Source organism: Thunnus thynnus, chromosome 7 (genome assembly GCF_963924715.1).
Source record: "Thunnus thynnus chromosome 7, fThuThy2.1, whole genome shotgun sequence".
Taxonomy (NCBI): domain Eukaryota; kingdom Metazoa; phylum Chordata; class Actinopteri; order Scombriformes; family Scombridae; genus Thunnus; species Thunnus thynnus.
The window spans coordinates 1,820,830-1,839,945 of record NC_089523.1 but is presented as its reverse complement, the minus strand read 5'-3'; the positions used below and the strand labels follow the sequence as shown (position 1 = coordinate 1,839,945).

General features: G+C 40.1%; 1 protein-coding gene across 16 annotated transcripts in view; it reads right to left on the bottom strand.

The window, feature by feature from the left end:
• The window catches only part of myo18ab (myosin XVIIIA b), a 158,677-nt gene that overhangs the window by 44,142 nt on the left and 95,419 nt on the right, over nucleotides 1–19,116 (bottom strand). For all 16 annotated transcript variants that reach the window (XM_067593800.1, XM_067593805.1, XM_067593790.1 and 13 more), the window contains 5 exons: nucleotides 17,025–17,153; nucleotides 8,108–8,251; nucleotides 7,525–7,614; nucleotides 6,126–6,245; nucleotides 74–185 (listed from right to left, as the gene is read on the bottom strand). In XM_067593800.1, the coding sequence (XP_067449901.1) occupies nucleotides 74–185; nucleotides 6,126–6,245; nucleotides 7,525–7,614; nucleotides 8,108–8,251; nucleotides 17,025–17,153 (595 nt within the window). The remainder of the gene's footprint in view (nucleotides 1–73; nucleotides 186–6,125; nucleotides 6,246–7,524; nucleotides 7,615–8,107; nucleotides 8,252–17,024; nucleotides 17,154–19,116) is intronic.

Below are 19,116 nucleotides of genomic sequence, written 5' to 3'. Positions count from 1 at the left end.
TTAACTGCTGTGCGGGGGTGTTTCTTTTATTTTGTCCACATACTGTCTGTACGTGTGTAGGAGTGTGTCTGACCTGTGTCGTCGTCGTCCATCTCTCCGTTGAGCTCAGAAGCCCTGATGAGTCGAGCCTCCATCACCTCCATCTCCATGGACTCCATCTGTTTCTTCATGCTGTCAAACTTGGCCTGGTGGATGAGAGAAAGGAAGTGGTTACTATGACAACGTGAACACATCTGTCTCCATAGATTAACCCAGGAGTTCTCCAGGCTTTCATGTGTTAGAGGCCAAACAGAAACACATTAGACACAAAAGAGCCACACTGAAGCAGGTTAAGTCCCGGAGGCCAACAGAGGGAAGTTTTGGTGGTTGTTGATGTAGGATCGAATCACCTCCAGGTCAGAGTGAAAACTGGGATTACAACACTTATTTCCACCAAGAAGTGAAAACTGCTGAGTTTGGCGTGGCTCATAAAAATTGTGATTCTATTTGTGATCCTCATTGTATAATTCTTACACTACATTTCTAAAAGGTTTTTAAAAAGTACAATCACATTGGTTTTTTGCCCTGAATTAACCCTTTCAGGTAGTCATCCCAACAACTCCATAAATCAAATTGTTAGTCAGAGTTAAATCATATTTAATCATCCCTCTTCGCAGTCAAAAGCAATTTTAACATGTTTTTTAATATATTGTTATAGTTTTGTATCATTAAAAAGAAAAAGGGAGGGGGGAAAATAAAACTTTGCTTTCCATATATTCTGTAAAACACTTACAGCAAGGAACATGGCCCATGGGCCCATGGTCTTAAATGAAAACAACATTCAAGATGTCCAATGGTTAAATAAAATCGTAAAATATGTAAAATATTCAATGCTCAATTGTTAAATTAAATTGCAATATGAGGCCTGATACCTTCCTCTTTTAAACACAGTAGTGAATGAAACGACAGCCTGTGTCCACATCATCAAAACTTACAAACATGAACACACGTCTTGTCCCGCAGCTTGTGCACCGCTAACATCAGTTAGCAGCTACGTAGCTAATTAGCTGCTCAGCTGCAGCACATTAATCAGCGTGTTCAAATATCTGCAGATGTCACTTTGGACCCGTTTGATGCTGGTTTGGTTGTTGCTCTTCAAAATCCCTGTTAGATACGCGCTGTCTGTCTATGACTTTACTTACAGCAGTTTGTTTACTTTGTCTTAAATGAGACATTAAATTTTGCAATTAATCCACGGTTTACATGCGTGCCGAACCGTGGAGGGCGATCCGTATGGATCACGGATCAACTATGATCCGTCGCACCACTACTGTGTTTGATTGACAGCAGCTGGCAGGCTGCCAGAGTGTGAAACAGTGACAAAGAAGACAAACTGCTGTAGCTACAAGTCATGGGCAGACAGTGTGTTGCTAGCAGTGGTATTGAAGAGTAAGAACCACATTTGCAGGTATGTTTACATGCTCTTTAATGTGCTGCAGCTGAGCAGTTAATTAGCTATCTAGCCTGCTAACTGACATGCTGCAGGACAATACGTGTGTTCATGTTTGCAAGTTAGATAAGAAGGAGACTTTTGCAGGAAAGCTAATGTGGGTTGCTGTTCAGATTCTGTGGTTCTTGTGTTGTGTAGCAACAGACTCAGGGTGGCCGTCTGCTCTGCCTGTGACAAAATGGTTAAGGGGAAACCTCTGTATTTTTCAACCTGGACCCTATTTTCCCATATTTTTGTGTCTAAGTCACTAATGGGGACAACAATTTTTGAAATTGGTCCAGTACTGAGTGAGAGCGCCTCAGCAGCATGTACATTGACGGGGCATTAGTGCCATATACGTCCAATAAAAGTGCTTGTTTTTTACCACTGACGGGCTCAGATTGTTATTATAAGTGTCTGACAACATTATGGAAAGGACCACACAGAGAAATAAAACTTTTTTCTTTACCTTTTGCTTGATCTCGTCTGTTTGTTATTCTGTCTAACCAAGTCTCGCTCAAGGAGAAGTTAATACATCTTAATACATCCATGAGTAAAACATACATTTCAATGAAAGAGTCAGCTGTTATTTTCAATGACTCCTCCTTTTCTTGGAGACCCTCTGGAGCTTTCTTAAGGATTCACTTTAAAACCCACCAAAAAATCCTGCTGTTTATGCTAAATGTACTAACTATTACCCAGTCCATTCCAGTGCAATTCCAAAGATGTCATTAACTCTTCCCTCTGTGTAAATACCCACATTGCCCCCTTGTGCCTCTCCCTCAATCACACACACAGGAAGGAAATAAAATCATCCATCCCGCATTTCTATAAGCCAGGCCATTTGCAGCCAGCACCTCCCCACAGCTATCTGAGCAGCCACTGGAAAAAATCTATCAATCCAAACACCCCCAATAAAAATAGGGGGAAAAAATCCTGTCAAAAATGTCAAATAGTAAACTAAATGGGTCAGGGGAGCAGGAGGAGGGCAGTGATGGAGAAATGGCTTGACAATATGATTTCACAATTAGTCGTCACTTTGTGTGTGTGTGTGTGTGTGTGTGTGTGAGAGAGAGAAACGCAGAGTGAGCAGGAAACGAGACTGCTGGTGGAAGACAGAAAACATACAGTAGAGAGGCTTGGAGGCCATGCCCATGCATGAACAACTGCATGGTCAGCGTCACTGTTGGTGGTGTCTATGTAACACTGACTGATCTACTCTTTTGGTAAAATATGAGCTAAGAATATTAAGTGCTGTCCGAGGGGGTTGAGATTTTAAAAAGTTGATTTACAGTAAGCACTGCATCTAACTGCTGTATTAAAACACATTCTACTAACTCAAACAAGAGTCTATAGCCATGCTACTGTAGCAGCTCAGTGAGGCTGTGCTCAGGCACAGTGGTGCATTGAGCTAAATGCTAACATCAACATGCTAAAATGCTCAAAATGACGACGCTAACATGCTGATGTTTAGCAGGTGTAATGTTTACCATTTTAGTTTAGTGTGTAGTGTGCAAACATCTGCTAATTTGCTTGAAGTAACACATGAGGCTGATGGGAATGTCATTACTTTAGTCCAGTAATTATGGGGAAACTAGAAACAGAAAAGTATAAGTTTGTCAGCAGCTGTTGATTTCCAGTGGGTTGGGTAGTGGAAAGAACCCATGTAGATATTTATTCATAATTATTGTATTATTGGAAACGTTACTTTCCACATACAGTATGTTGAATTGCATGCTGCCTACAGACATAGCACACATCTTTGCATGATCAGCTACAAACTGACTAAAAATTCAAAATGATGCTAGCTTAACATTTTAGTGGATTTATGTAATGTAATGTAATGCTGAGTGTACAAATTGAAAACGGTCCCTGGTTTAGTCATAACTGATGCCAAATTCCACAGTTCTTTTCAAGAAACCTCATTGGAAATCATTAGGACTTTTAAGACCAATAAAATAAAATGTTAAAATAAATGGCAATCCATTCAATAGGCCTTAATATATTTCACACAAGGACAAAAATGTCACTCTTATAGTGGATGAAAAGTCGAAGGATCACCACAGTCAATAGGATTCATCCTCTAAATGAATGACCATGAATGCTTATATAAAATGTCATGGAATTCATCCAATAATGGCTGAGATATTTCAGTCTGCACCAAAGTGGTAGAAAGATCAACACAGCCATCCCCACAGCTAACATGGCTTAAAATGATCAACACTACTGCAATTTGTTGTTTAGTAATAAACCATGCTTTCATTAATTACCACCATATTTTAGAGCCTCCATGAATATAATCTTACTAAATGTCAACGTAATTTTTGGAAAACCCATGAAGTCAATGTTAAGATATTAACTTGTTAAATTTGTAGAGAAATTCCCCCAGATGTTGTGGGGTTCCTAAGAGCTGTGACATGTGAACCAAATTTGGTGCAAACATTTCAATCCAGTCTTTACTTATGGCATATTTTGTAAAAGGAAACCGACATATAAAACACTGACAAAACCCAAATATGGTTGATGATGGTTTTAGGGGAATTTGTCCAGTTTGATGAAGACTGAACCACAATTGTAGGAGGAAGTGTAGAAAAAACTGCTTCTGAAATAGTCTGAAAGGTGGAAAATCATTCATGAGGAAATAGCATGTGTATATGGTAGCTTCATGATGATCCAACTGCTCTTGGAAAAAAAAAAAGATTTTTGATTCTAAAACAAATGATTCAGGAAGTAGATACCAAAGTCTTCTGCGCTTAATTTTCTCAGAAATGAACATATGAAAGGCCACATATTTACAAAACAGTATTTTGTTGTGTTACAGTCGAAAAACTCATTTAGTCAATGAGGTTTTACAGCCCAGCAGGCTGCATCCTCCTGCTGTCTCACAGCAGAATCTGATGCTGAGCACCACACAAAGAGCTGGGACCATTTAGTCTGGTACATGGGTACAAAGGCTAGTGTGTGTGGGCGATTAACGTTTTTTTTGTTAAAATGCAGACCTTTGACCCAATTAGAGTACCATAAGCACAGTATGAATTAATTTATTAATGAAAATTAGATTTTGTGTGACAGAATAATGGAATACATGTATGTATACAATGTTGCTAATACTCCCATTTAATAGTTATTGTCTGGTTATGATCTTAATGCCTTAACAGTTACAATGAAACTACTGGCATCCCCAGCTGCATGTTTGTAACTCTAACTACACATGAAAAGTACATGTGCAGAACCACATTCAAGTCATTGAACCTATTGAATAAACGTTGAATATAAGCTGAGCAGGCACTTGTGGTTCTTCACTTGTTCTTCAAAGGGTTATCTAACTGTTGTCAGCCTGTGTCTTGACTAATTAATCTTCATCATCATCAAAATTATTATATTGATATATATCTGAATTTCATTAGAAACAAATCCTTATATACATATATTTATATGTATTTTTATATATTTCTATTTTCTATGGTTAAGCTTTGGTGAAGTTTGATACATGAATTTGCATTGTTGACTAACTTCACCATCTTGATGGTGCTGGCCTTTGAGGGAGAGTATTTTGGTTTGGGAGGTGATTTGCAGACAATTATGAGAGAGAAGTGCTTTGTATGAACACATCTCTTCAATAAACTGTGTTAATTTATTGTCTGTAAGCAACCAAGCTAACTAGTTAGCTAGAAAACTATTTTGGAGATGTATTGTTGCTGGGTAGCACTAGCACACAACATGGCTAGCTAGCATGCTATGATTAGCTAAAGTGGCTGACAAGCTATCTGTAATTTGCTAGCTAGTCAGCCACTGTAGCTCACCGACTAGCCAAAAAGCTTCCAGCACCACCTATTTCACAAGAACACTTGCATGAATTTTGCCTTCACTTTGTGGACTTAACAGACCCTAAACAATTTCTTCCACAAACACTGTGCAATTTACAGCCAAAATGTGATAGAAAATAAGAAACTGCAACTTGTTGAGTATGTAACAAAGTGTATGCCTTGAGACCTTAGTTGTTGCATGAACTGAGTGTCCTGGATAATTACTACCCGAATGTCTTAACAAATCAGCACTCTTGTTTTAATATGAGACAGGCTCTCAGTTACCCAAGTTTAATGTCACATGAGCCATTTCACAAAATTCACAGTCCCTTTGCAAATTCAAGATTGAGTAAGAAATCCCACAGGAGCAAAATCAGGGCTGTCTAACAGATCTGCTCTGCAATAATTCCTGCTGATGTGCTAATGTTAAATTTATATGTAAATGAGCAGACGTTAAATTTTACAACACGGCTCAACATCAAACTTCATTGTGAAGTCAGAGAATGTGGCTGTGTTGCAGAAAACATTATTACCTTACTGCTAAAGGGCTAATTGGGCTATAAACTGTTATCCATCTCTGTTTTCCATTACAATAAGGTAGTTCCATTTTCATTTGCCTTAATAGCACTCTGCTTGGAAAAAGGCATCAAGTGAAGGAATGGGTCAGTGCTTTAATGGACACAGTGACGCCTTAGTCCCCTGGTGTGTGACAGTTTTAATCAAACCTAAACCTAGTATTAGACTGCAGCCACGCAGCAGCACAACATGGCTGTCTTATTCTACAGACATCACTGTGTTACTAAACAACACCTTCACTGGTTATCTGCTGGTAGCTGTGTGTGTGTCTCTACCTGCAGGTCCTTCATGTCCTTCTCCAGGCGGAGTCTCTCAGAAGTTTCGGTCTCCAGCAGCTGGGAGGCTGACTCCCCGGTGTTCCGCTCATCAGCCAGCTCTGATGACAGCTCTGTGATCTAATGCAGCACACACACATACACACACACAGAGCAAGTGTGAAGCATGTTTACAGTGTATGAATGTATAGATTCACTGTCATCAATTGTAATGTTGTTCCAAAAGAGGTTTGAAGATTTGTCACATATCATTTATATGTGATTGGTGTTACTGAGGGCATTGAGAATCATTAGAGACATGAGGAACAAATAGCTGAGCTCTAAAATATATGCAACACACACCGCCTGCATCACGAAGCATTGCGTCAATTGATGCCTGTAGTACACACAGGACTGTGTCAAACAGTAGCTGGGATGTGCTGATCTGGGGAGCGAATGTGATACAATTACTGTTTTTTTGGAGAGCTGATGCACCTTAAGGTTGAGAAATAAGATTGGCCTATTCTGACGAGTTAGCGAGAGTCAACACATGATGATTTGCATGATTCGCTGGCCTGTGAAGTTATATAGGAAACGGGTGACTAGGTGCAGAATCAATAAACATTAAGTCTTTATGTTATAAAGGCCCCTTTACATAGAGCACATGTCATTTCAAAATATTTCTCTAAATTAAACAATACAAATAAAAAGAAATGAAATGCAGCACTCATTTGCTCCCAGACTGCTATTCTACTTTTTGTGATAAGTTCAGCCAATCCCAACAAGCAACATAACGCAAGGCAACAATATATTGTAAAACAATGGCAGATCACCTTATTGTTAATGTCAGGCAGCAGCCTTTGTCATAAGTCCATAAACACTGCTCTCAGATATTAGCACTTCACCCAGATAGCAGCAAGATGAGAACACATGTTCTTATAAATAGATGCTGACAGTCCATCGAGGTGCACAGGTGCTGCACCAGTGCACATGTAAACTGGCACAGTGACAGCTTGAGTTTAAGTATTAATGTAATAAATGCTGGACCCCAGTTGTTGGTGGTTTGCCAAATCCTCTGTCTCTGTGGATTTCATCTCAGCTGACCTACAGAGCCTTATGACATGGTCTCTCCACTGCTCACTGACATCTACTTGTCAAAATAGACATGGGTGACATCAAAGTGGCTCTTCTTCAATGTGGGACTCACACCTCCAAGACAAACAACAGTCCAACAGTCATCTGTTCCTTTCATGGTGCAAAACATTATTTAAATAACCAGCGAACAGTCTTAAATTTGCATTGCGTTAGATATTTTTCTCATCTAAAATAGTTTGTACTCTATTGTCAGAGGTCTAGAATTGATCTCAAACTTTAGTAATCCCCTATACTTGTATGTGTGTGTGTGGTTAGGCATGCTTACCCGGCTCTCCAGGCGGTCGCTGTTGAGTCTCAGTTCGTTCCTCTCTTTCTCCACCTTCTCCAGCTTCTGCTTCAGCTGCTGGATCTCTTCCTGGAAGACAAAAGAAGACATCAATGACATAAACGTTTGTGACAATATAGCAGATGATGTGAAATAATCAACAAAGTAAATGTACTCACACAGTAACTGCGTTCTTGTATTTGCAATATTGTTAGAGTGTACTTCTAATTATTTACCTTTTCCACTATTTTCCATATCTATCTGAGAGATTCGATTCAGTTTGATTGATTAAATATTACTGTGAAACAAGTATTAATTGTGAAATTTTCAAAATAAATCCTAGTTATCGCTGGGAAAGTTTTTAAGTCCCAGAATGATCTAAATGCTACCAATTCTGGGGAAAATACTAAATTTCTAAAGTCTATATCACTCTCAAAAATCCACCAGTCTTGCGATCCACCAGAAAAATGTTCACTATGTCCTGTGTAGTTACTTGAATTGAATTTAAAATCCCACATCATGCATACTATTCCTCTACATATGCACCATTATAGTGTGTAAGTGTGTGTGTTTATATGCTTACGTCCTTGCCACGGATCTGTTCCTCCGTGAGCTGCACCTCTATCAGAGGTCTGACAGTGGTGAACAGTTTCCACCATGGCCAGCCTTTGACGCCACGATTCTTCTTTATGTTCTTCTGGATGCAGCGGATGGCCAGATCCTGGATCTGTCACACACACACACACAGCAGAGGACATAAGAATACAAAACTGAATGGAGGTTGGTGCTCTAACAACTATTTATAGTGCAGTGTTTCTTGTTTTCAGAGCAGCATACCTCATTTAAATGTTATTGTAACCCAAAGGCCATTGGAAGTTTCACCATGTGCTGATGTGTCTGTAGGTCTGGGCAGGCTAAGCAAGGTTAACACAGGCGTTCCTGATGGAATATGCAATCTACCCAGTGTGTTCTGGGTGTGCCCTGCAGCCCCCACCCAACTGGACGAGCCTCCAGACAGGAATTAAGCAGGCATCCAAAATAAATGCCCAAAACACCTCAACCACCTCAGTCACAACTAAAAGCTCATGACCAGACTGTAGTTGAGTGTTGGAATGTAGATTTACTGGTTCCATAACAGTCCAGTGTGATGCCCGCAATGCATGCTTCCCTTGCAAGATAAGACGCTTTGCTTTTTAAGTAGTGACAGTCTTAGTATTTTGTGCAGCATGTTCCTTCATCACCATGAACACACACACACTGTAGTTTATTTTGACTCAATCTCACACACACCGTCCTGCTGCCAGAAATACTCACTAGAGCACCTAATGTGGATTAATCCACCTCTGAAAATAGTCTCCAACAAATGCACTATTTCCTCCTGTTTAAGTAATGTTTGCTAAAAACTTCAGTGGCCAGCTGCTTTAAGGAATTACTGAACCTTTTTAAAAAAGATTAAACTATATACACTATTTGTGAGCTGTTTTTAAAGATGTACGTCTTCAATAGGAACCAATGGGCTTAGAGCTGAGAGCCATAGACAGAGTAGTCAAAGTCAAACAGACTAACACATTCTCGGTTTTGCTCTTTTGATGGGATTTGTTGACAGTATCAAAGATATGGAATATTGCCAGCCTTATCCTTTAATATGATGGATTTCCTATTGAAACCGAATGTTAAGGAAGGAGACTCATCAGTGGGGGGATTAATCTTTTGTGTAAACCAATCAGTGAAGGAGAGGGGTTTTAAATCATTTGTGATGACTTTATTGGCTGGAATTTTTTTAGTTACACCCACTAGTGCAACATGAGGTCACTGCTGATGATGCAATGATGTCCACGATGGCCAATTTAGTAGAATCCTAAATCTCCACCATGACAGACATTATAGGACAAGAGAAATGAGTTACTGAGGCCATAATATCTGATGAGATGTTGGGACTAATTACTTCATACCCCCAGTTTTTTTTTTTGGAACCAGCACTTACAATTCCTGACTTTCTGACCAGAAAACTGGATTTATTGTAGATCAGACGTTTACTTTTGCATTTCGAATATTATTTGTTGAAGCTTTCTATTGATATATCATGATGCCAGCCGTACATGTATGTATGTCAGAATTTTCACTTGTTGATCTTGAACCAAATATCTGAGTTTTTTAATAAAATGAAATGTTTTTGAGTGGATCAAGATAAGACATGAGGAGCAAATCTTAAGTACTTGCAGTCAACTCAGAAATAAAATCTTGATAACATTTCTCTTTGATTCACATTCTACAGTACAACAAAGCTGCCAAGCCACCAAAGACAATCTTCTCTTAAACATCTCCTTCAAGATAGGAGATCCTTGATAAAGATGATCAAAGAGAGGATTAGTCAACACTTACCAACCTCTATGATCACACATGCCTAAAAAACAACAGTTGTTTCCTTTATTTAGGCACATACCCTTCTCTGTGCTTGGACTTACAGCTATTGCAGACACAAATTAAACCATCAGTGTTACACCGGTAGCTTGTTGAAGAGGCATTAAGGAAATCTACCCTAATAGCAGGTGATCTAGAGAGCCATTCATAACACACACTTGGGATAAATCGCTCTCTTTTAGCAGACGCTGGCATGATTGGGAGGTCCTGATTACAGAAATGGTACTCAAGAGACAGACTTTTACAACAACAACAAAAAAAATGTCTTTTTCAAACACAATGGCTAGGAATCTGTAATTCACAAATGTAACCAGTAAAACCAGTTTCCATTATCAAGTTACGAGATTAGGAATAAACTAGTTAACAGGGCTTGATTTCTGCGTAGACACCTGACAACTTGACCATGTAGTTGGAAAGCACAAAGAGAATTCTGCGGGCAGGGAAAGATCTATGTCACAGGATGAAAGGAAAGATCAGAAGCCTTGAAGAGAAGGTTGAGAAACACTAATCTGGGTCATTTCCTTCTAATCTTCATCTGAACACTTTTACAAACTTCTACAAACGTCTGATTCCCACACTCTTCCTGACCTGGACGTTTCAAAATACTCTTCACTCAAGTCTCTACTAAGGAAAAACTTATGAAAGTCTCAATATCTTATTGTAGAGTGATTCAATTTGACTTTTTCTAAGCCATTATAAATAATCTTGTCAAGCAATAGTTGAAATAAAGGATTAAACTTGCTGCAAGATATGATATTCAATCCACTTGAATCTACTTCTACCAGCTAGAGCTCACAGGAAAAGGAGTTATCAGTGGTTGATGTACTAATATCCCTAACACATTTAAAGAAAACTGGATGGATTTGCTTATCTTAAGAATCAGAACAGAAAAAAAACACTGTAAACATAAAAATAACATTTACAGTAAGTAAGAAGGACGATTCAAGTTTAAAATACAGTTGAACTCTTTGCCTGAAGCTAATTTCACTGAAAAATTACTTGATGTACTTTATTCACTTACTACTGAAATTCTTCTGCGGCTTCATCGGTCGACATACAGCAGCTTCTGTCATTCAGTGTGTTACTCAGAGAAACATGATTACATGCACTGTAGTAGCCTGGTCACTGTAAATCTGTGTATGCATGCAGCAGCTCAGTAATCAGATTTCCCTCCAACCTTCTCTTGTGTGGTTTTCCCTCCTCATGTATGTTAGTGAGGTGGACAAAATATTACAAACCCTTTTCACTATAATGCACTCCAGTACACCACCACCACCCGCCACAACCTCAATAATAAACATAAAATACAATTATCACCTTTCTGATAATGTCAACAAAAACTGAAAATGTATCAGCTTCGTAAAAATAGAATGTATGGCAGAGCTGTTGTATTGGATTACATTAGATGGCACAGGTGTTAAAGATAAAGTGCTTGGTGACTGTATGTAATAAGCTGATTAGAAACCCATATTCATGGCCAAGAAGTTGGTGTTCCAAGTCTGATTCACCAAACCCTGTCAGAAAATATGAGTATAGCTGCCAACGACCTGTCATCAGAGCAGCAAAGTTAGATGCTGAAAAAACATCTAGCTAAAGCAAAGTGGACTATTATTATAAAGAGTATTCTAAAGTAGGTGATGGAACACTGTTGGAGGTAACAGAGCATGTTCACCTGGACAGTGACTGGCAGACAGACCCAGAGGCAGCTGTCTGAATGACTGAGTTTTCCTAGTAACTGCTGAAAGGTATAAACTGCCATGCCAGAATAGGCCTATGCCAGCAAAAAAAAAAGGGACAAAGTTGAGTTATTTTTATTTTAGTTAATTTCGGTATCCTATTCAAAGAGATCCTGATTAAAGTATTATCATTCTTTAGTCAAACATGAATCACTGAACAGGTCTGGACCATTTGGAATTGCGTTCCTACGAAAAAGAGAATTTGATAGCTGAGGAAATTAGTGAACGCAAAAAGTTCTCCAAAAGCACTCGTACACACTGCTTCTAACAAATCTGTATGAGAGATTCCTGCATGAAACCCATTGTCTTTGTGTTGAGGTGCAGTGGAGGGATATCAACACAGAGGTTATGAATTTTATACTGTAACTTTGTAAGTCAGAAGCCTCATATTAACTTCAGCTGAACTTTAGGATAAATTATTGCACTGTGTTGGCACTATGGATTTTGTCCCCCATCTCTAATAGTGTAATAGGAAGGGATCTCTGCATATGGGCAAATGAAAATTGCATGAAGAAACAGAGTGAAAAAAATGTGAAGCTATCCTTTTGTAGTCAGTTTTGCAGTGCAAATTGTCAGACCCACATCTTCTCTGAGTATGTTTACTTACAAACACGAGGACAGTGTGTGTGTATGAATAGCAGTGTATAAAGATTCATCATGCTGCAGCAGGAAGTAAACAGTGGTCACCTTCACATAGATAGAGGGGGAAACTGTAATGACATGTCTGCGTCTTCCACTGCCCTCTACCTCTCCTTTACACCTGGCACCTAGCAGGCAGCTACATAGACACACACAAACACATCAAGCAGCAGCGTCTGCCTGAGCCCACCTGTTCCCAGTCGGGGGGTGGAGTTGGGGTGGGGGCTCTGTCTTTAGGCAACTATTTAATTAGGCTCAGCGTTGGCTGGCTGGCAGTGGAATCCCCCATGCTCCTCCACTCTCAACTGTTCCCCATGAATGTCAAAGAGATAGAGAGAGGAGAGACAGACTGCAGGGCTTCAAAGCAGCCAGTGGATCTCTTCTATTTGTCTATTCCCCCATGGCGAGCCACAGCCTCTCTCTTTTTTGCAGCTTTCCCTCCTTTCCCCCTTTTCTCATTCTCCACCTCCTTCTCGCTTGTTTCCCGGAGTGCTTTGAACGCTGCTCCCCGAGGCAGGGGGGGAGGACTTGGAAGGAAACGGCGGAGGTTCCCCAGAGCAGGCAAACAGACTAGATGGAGAAACAAACTAATTGATTTTGTGTTGTAGCAATATAAAAAGGGGGTTGAGCAAATTTAAAATTACCTTTCTGAGTATATTGAAATTTATCAATGTCACAACTACAGAGTCAGCACAAAACAAAGTCAAGCTTTAATCTTCAGGTCCGATGTAAGAGACAAGGACAGATTTGTAAGTGCAGAACAACCTTTGAAAGCTAAACCCTGACTTGGTGCATGCTAAGTTTGAAATCTGCTTTTACTATCAAAATCTGTGCACTTCAGAATTAGAGAGAGTGCTTACAGACAGTTTACTGGCTTCAAAAGGACTCATATCAGGCTGTTAGCCTTCTATCATCATGGTCGACATCAAATGAATGAATCTGTCCCTGAAAATCAAATTTGTTTTGCACTTACTAGTTTTATTTTTTGTCATTAAAAAATCTGTGTAGGGATACACTGACTAGGAGTGCTCATATCTACTGTAAGTGATTATAGACAGTTCATATAAAGAGTTGTCTTCTACAGAAGTACACAAAATGTAGGTAAAAATGTAAAAAAAATAAAAATGCATATATAGTTAAAGAGCTGGTATCATTTCCCTTTAGTGCTATCTATATATGCAGGTGGTTTTGAGGTGGTTTAAGTAGCCTACAGCCTACATAGTCTTCATTTAAAAAACAATAAAACACAAATGCTAACATCCAACAAATGTATTTTAGTCAGCAGAATGAACTCTTCACAAACTGTGAACTGAGCAGATAGGCTACAACAATAAAATAAAACAAATAGCCTTCCTGTTGTTAATTAAAAGCAGCCATGTTGGCAGCCTGCAGCTGCACCACTAACTCCACCTGCTGTGGTCTCCCTGAACCCGCCTCTCACCAGGGCCAGAGAGAATTAAACTGACTGCATCATATGTCCGCACTCCGCATCTGCAGATTCATCCATGCAGGCACCAAACATACATAAACATGCTTCGGGACAGTTTTGGGAAGGTAGGGAAAAAGTTAGTGTCGGGCCCTATAAGTTACTATAACTCTCATGCATCCTGCTATAAGTTAAACGTTTGCCTAAATTTCCTCAGTCACCATCATCTTTTCTAAATGTCGACATGTTTCTCCCATCCTGCACTGGGGCCGTGGAAAAGTTAAACCTTCTACTGATCAATTACATGTTATATAACCGTGGAACTCTGGGCTGATTCGTTTGTTTCACTGTGCCAATGCTGGATGTAATGTTACCTGAGAGAAAACGGGAAGACCTTTCAGAGTCGTGTTAACTGCTGTCAAGCCAAAGTGCAGGACTGCTGCTGGTGTGTGCAGTTTTTGAATCTCATGCCACGCTTACATGACCAAACACTCACTGAATCTCTCAATGTCTAAACAGCAGAGGTAAAATCAAACTTTTGTATAATATAAATCTATATTTATGTCATCCTGCCAGCATATCTTATAGGTCACACAATATTAGCTTATTTAATATGCTAATAATGAATTTATTTATTTAGCAATCAGCATATTCCCTACCGGTCAGTTTGGCCGTTGATATTTTCATCTGCCGGACAACTACATGCATGTATTTGCGTTATGTCCTTCCATTTTGACTCTGATGAAGACAAACCAGTTGCCCTATTAAAGACTGCTAATCAATCAGTCTGTTTTCTCTCTAATGTTTTCAGCTGGACCACAGGGGCCAGCCCTATCAATACCAGTGTCTGTGACTGACTGACTGACTGAGTGATGAAGTTACACCATTGGTCGGCCGAAGCCGCCTCGACTGAGTCTCGCCGCTTCCTGTATCTGTCATTTCAGATTAAAAGCCCTCTAGCATTTCATACGTGGTACAGCCTAGTCTTGTTTCGTCATTTGGGTGAACTGATCATTTAAAACTTTGTTTAGTATATAAGCATATTTGCTGTGTTTGCACATCCCTCCTAAAAACTGCTTCACTTTCACTTTGTGACAAACAAAGAAACAGATACATCTCACTTTCTGACAATATCTTGCTCTTTTCTTTTCTTTGCATTCACAGCTCTCTGACAAAAAACAAATAGACAAGGAGAGCAGGATGTGAAAATGTGCAAAGCAAAAGCTGCTTTACAAAGACATGCAGAGGTGCATTAGACAAGGCACTAAAGTGTGAATGTTTTCCTTTTCTCTGCTTTGACATTTCAAACCAAGTTTGAGACTTTGCCAGAATGCCTACAAAATGTACATTAACAATTAGTTGCTTACAATGGCCACAGCGAAATGAACCCAATTCCAGGCTACATCAATTACACAAGATTACTATTTACTCTGAGAGATGAGGCTCAAACTGAATCCTTCAGAGGAGAAAGAGTGGTGAAGGAAAACTCAAATGCCCTTGAAAAGTCATTTTCCTTGGCAAGCTTGAGCCCAGTGCATCAAGGAAGAATAAACTGAAATGGAAATGAAAGGAGGACGGGGATCCAAAGCTTAATCTCCACCCAGTCACACACACACATACACACTTACTGTGTTAAAACTAACACTGTGCATCAAATGAACTGTGTATTCATATGAAAAAACTTCTGCAACATCAAAACTTCTGTGAAGTAGACACACACACACATTCACACAGAGTCAACAGATCCCCACTGACACCTTCAAGAGTCAGTCAACGCACGGCGGCAATGTTTTCCACTTGTCAGGCTCAGTCTGGTGTAACGCACATGCATGGACACACACACACACACACGCACACACACACACACACACACACACACACACACACATCAGACCAACAGTGTGCAGAGAGAAGAAAATGTCAAAGACAAAATCCTTTACAAGGGCAACTTGTGAAGAATTCAAAAAGCTCATTTGGTTTCAATGTAAATACATCTCTTTGGGTTTGGGTTTCTCATTGCACTGTGAACTGTCCAATAAAGCTGAAATGCCATGATGGTCTGCCATGAAAAAGCAGTAACATAGCATGAAGCACTCGCCCCCCACCACGGGAACCTGCGCTAAAAGCCTGGCAGTGCCGCTTCCAGCTTGGCCTCGCACCGAGTTGGCATTGTTGGAGAGTGGGAAGCTAGTGAGGGATCATGCCTTTGTCACCGCACTACTGACTCCTACTGGTTGGTCAGGGTAGCTGTGAGATCCTGTATCAGGCCAAAGTATAGTCTAATTAAGACTAAAATCCACTTCATCCTTTCAGCCCCTCAAAAAAATGGATTTTCTTACATAGAATTTTTTATTGTAATTTCTTACATAGAAGCATAACTAGGACAAACATGTTTGTGATCTCAATGCAATGAATTGCAGACATGAGGAGGAAATGTTAAAAAGTCTGACCAGAAAACGCTACCACAATGTTACAGTGTATGACTGATCATGGGGGTTATTTCCTATGCAGACCAGGAGGAGGAAAGGCAGCAAGGCTGTAGAGATGCTGCATAGGCCAGGAGTATGGTATCCTCCTGTCAGTGATCAATAGAGAACTGACTGAAGAAGACACAGGGACTGTGGTAGAATCCCAGTGGAGAGGAGCAGCTGACTGACAGCTCCCTGTCCATCCATTCAGGCCTGTGTGGCTTCAGCAGATTGATGGCTAATCAATGGGGGGCTGTGATCTGATGAAGCTCGGATTTAGTACAACACCAAAGCATCAGTTCAGCAGGGAGGGGTGCAAAGAAAAGAAGCCAGAAGTAAACAAAAAGTAGCTCAAGCTCATCTCAGAGGAAATATTTTAACTACTGCCCTGTTTTGTGCTTCAAAGATTTCCCTGCTATTTTCCTAGGACTAAAAATGAGAAAGAACATCAGGCTACAGCATTTAACTGGTAGTTACATTATCCATGTAGTTAAGCCAGGGGGACAGCAGATAAGAACAAATTGGATAAATGTCTTCTCCAAGTACGAATCTACAGCCACAGATTACATATTGTTCAAATGACATGGAAATGAACAAAATAATAAAACACCTCCACATACCCATCCAGCAAATCACAGATTTGTGATGTTCATAATGTTCAAAAGTTTTGAAATTGGTTCTTTATCAAGTATCCATCAGTTTTAATTCAGCAACCTGGATTAGACATGAAGCTACAATGACGTACCATGATAAAGGGAAACCCCAACACTCGTCACATCCCCTCCTACCCACAATGTGCTGCAGTCTTACCTTCCTCTTCTTGAAGGCCTGTCTGGCCAGATATCCCCGGCAGGCAGCCTGGAACAGAGAGATGTTCCTTCTGGTCTGAACATCCCGCTGCTCCTCCAGCCTGGATAGAGTTCCTGCTCTGAAGAATACCTGAGGGAGGAGAGAGGCAGTTAAGTCCACAGGTTTCTCTTCTTAAAGGTAAGACCACATGGTAAATAGAATTTACATACAATTGCAAAGATTTGTCAGTTTGAGAAGCAAGTTTTGCTGTCACGTTCAGATTTTAGTCAACCACATGAAATCCTACAGATTTGTCAGAATGACAATGATCTTAAATAGATCTCCCAAGCTCCATGTTGATATGATCAGAGTGGAAGAAAATAAAGCATGTATGAACTGTATATACTTCTGAGACAATCAACAAATTGCAGTAAGTGAGTTTTTGTAACCCTGTAAAGACCTGTTCACTCTCTTAGCTCTAACTACACAGACACACGTAGCACAGATTTGAAATTGTCCTCATGGGCACGTAGACAAAATCAGTATGGATCTCTGCCCAAATAAGATGGAAACATGAAACCCTGCACTTAAAAAGGTTCACAGAGAGGGTATTTCACATGAAAAACAGATTACTAGTCAATATCCAATCACTTTCATATACTAAGTGATTGGATGTAAGTAACCATGATCGACCAAATAATTCTCTTGCACATCACTGACCACTGATCACTGTATTGCCATTATCAGGACATCCACGCTTCACAGCCGCAAACTGGGTTTGATCCCTGACTGGGGTATTTCCAGCTTGTCTAGTTACAACAAATCACAACTGGTGGTGCCATGGATGAATTACCAGATGCACCTTCCAGGTACATGCCAAGGGACCCAAGGGCCATTAAGAGACAGCCCTGTTGGAAGCCTGTTATTAATTTCTTTGTTTGGAAAATGCCAGGCATCAAGATGCTACTGGTGTGCAGACTTCCATTGAAAACAATGGATGTAGGTGTCTTGACATTTCTTCTCGCCCCTCTGATGTTCTCAGCTCAGATGCTGAACACTAGACTATTCCTGAACCACACCAGACTGTAGTACCGTTTCATCTACTGCTGTCCACTGTGATCAGTAACCACACAAGAAAGACGCTGTTTAGCATGTTTACATTTGAACTCTACTGTATGTATTTCATTGGAAGGATGAGACTCACTAGTGTTCAGACAGGGCTGGGGAGCATAGTCACTGAGCAAAGTAAAATGCTTGATGAAATACCAGACAGATCACATGGTGACCAAAATGTGACAAGGGCTCAGAAAAAAACAGTATTTGATCTTTTTCACTGCAATGGTTCCCAACTCATCTTTATCTCCTCCTCTCGTGACGTGCCTTGCGTTTTCAGTATGTCTTGTGTTTCTCTGTCCTAACATGGCCTTATGCTAGAGCCAGACCTTTTCCTGCTGGCAGGAAATCATTGTTCAATTCCGGTAAAGATGCCAACAACCAAATGGGAAAAATCCTTTTTTGCTGTGTGTTGATACCTTAAAATCTTGCTCAGTGCTGCTTATGCTATTTGTCAATTTCTTCCCTGTCCAGAGCAACTATTGCAGTGATTTCCTGGCCTGATCACTGTAGTCTCGTCCAGAAAGACTCCTGTGTCTTTCATCTTCTTTGCTGATGATTTGGGCAGCAGCAGTGCTACTTCCTGAATTCTGATGAGTGCACCTTTTTTTTTGTGATTGTAAAAAGTGAAGACAGGCTGACACTGGGCACCCTGTAACAGCCCAAATCACAATGCCTCTAACTCCTTCTAGATAATTTGTGTCTGGGGACAGACATTGCTCTATTCCTCAGCCCTGAAATAGCTGGCAGCTCTTTGTGGAAGTAGATTCATTAAGCAGAGTCTGAGTGACACTTTGTCCTTCAGAGGATGTGACTGTTCCTAACTCTGACTGTAATTTTCAAAATTGGCAGAGCAAAAGAGTCAGTATGGCTTGGAGTATGGCCGGGAATTTGGATTATTGTTTAGATGTCACTGAGACCTTGTGACTTCACCACTATACAATAACGTTGTACTGTGCAATAAATATTTACCCAGGCTGCAAGCAGTTTGTGACTAAGT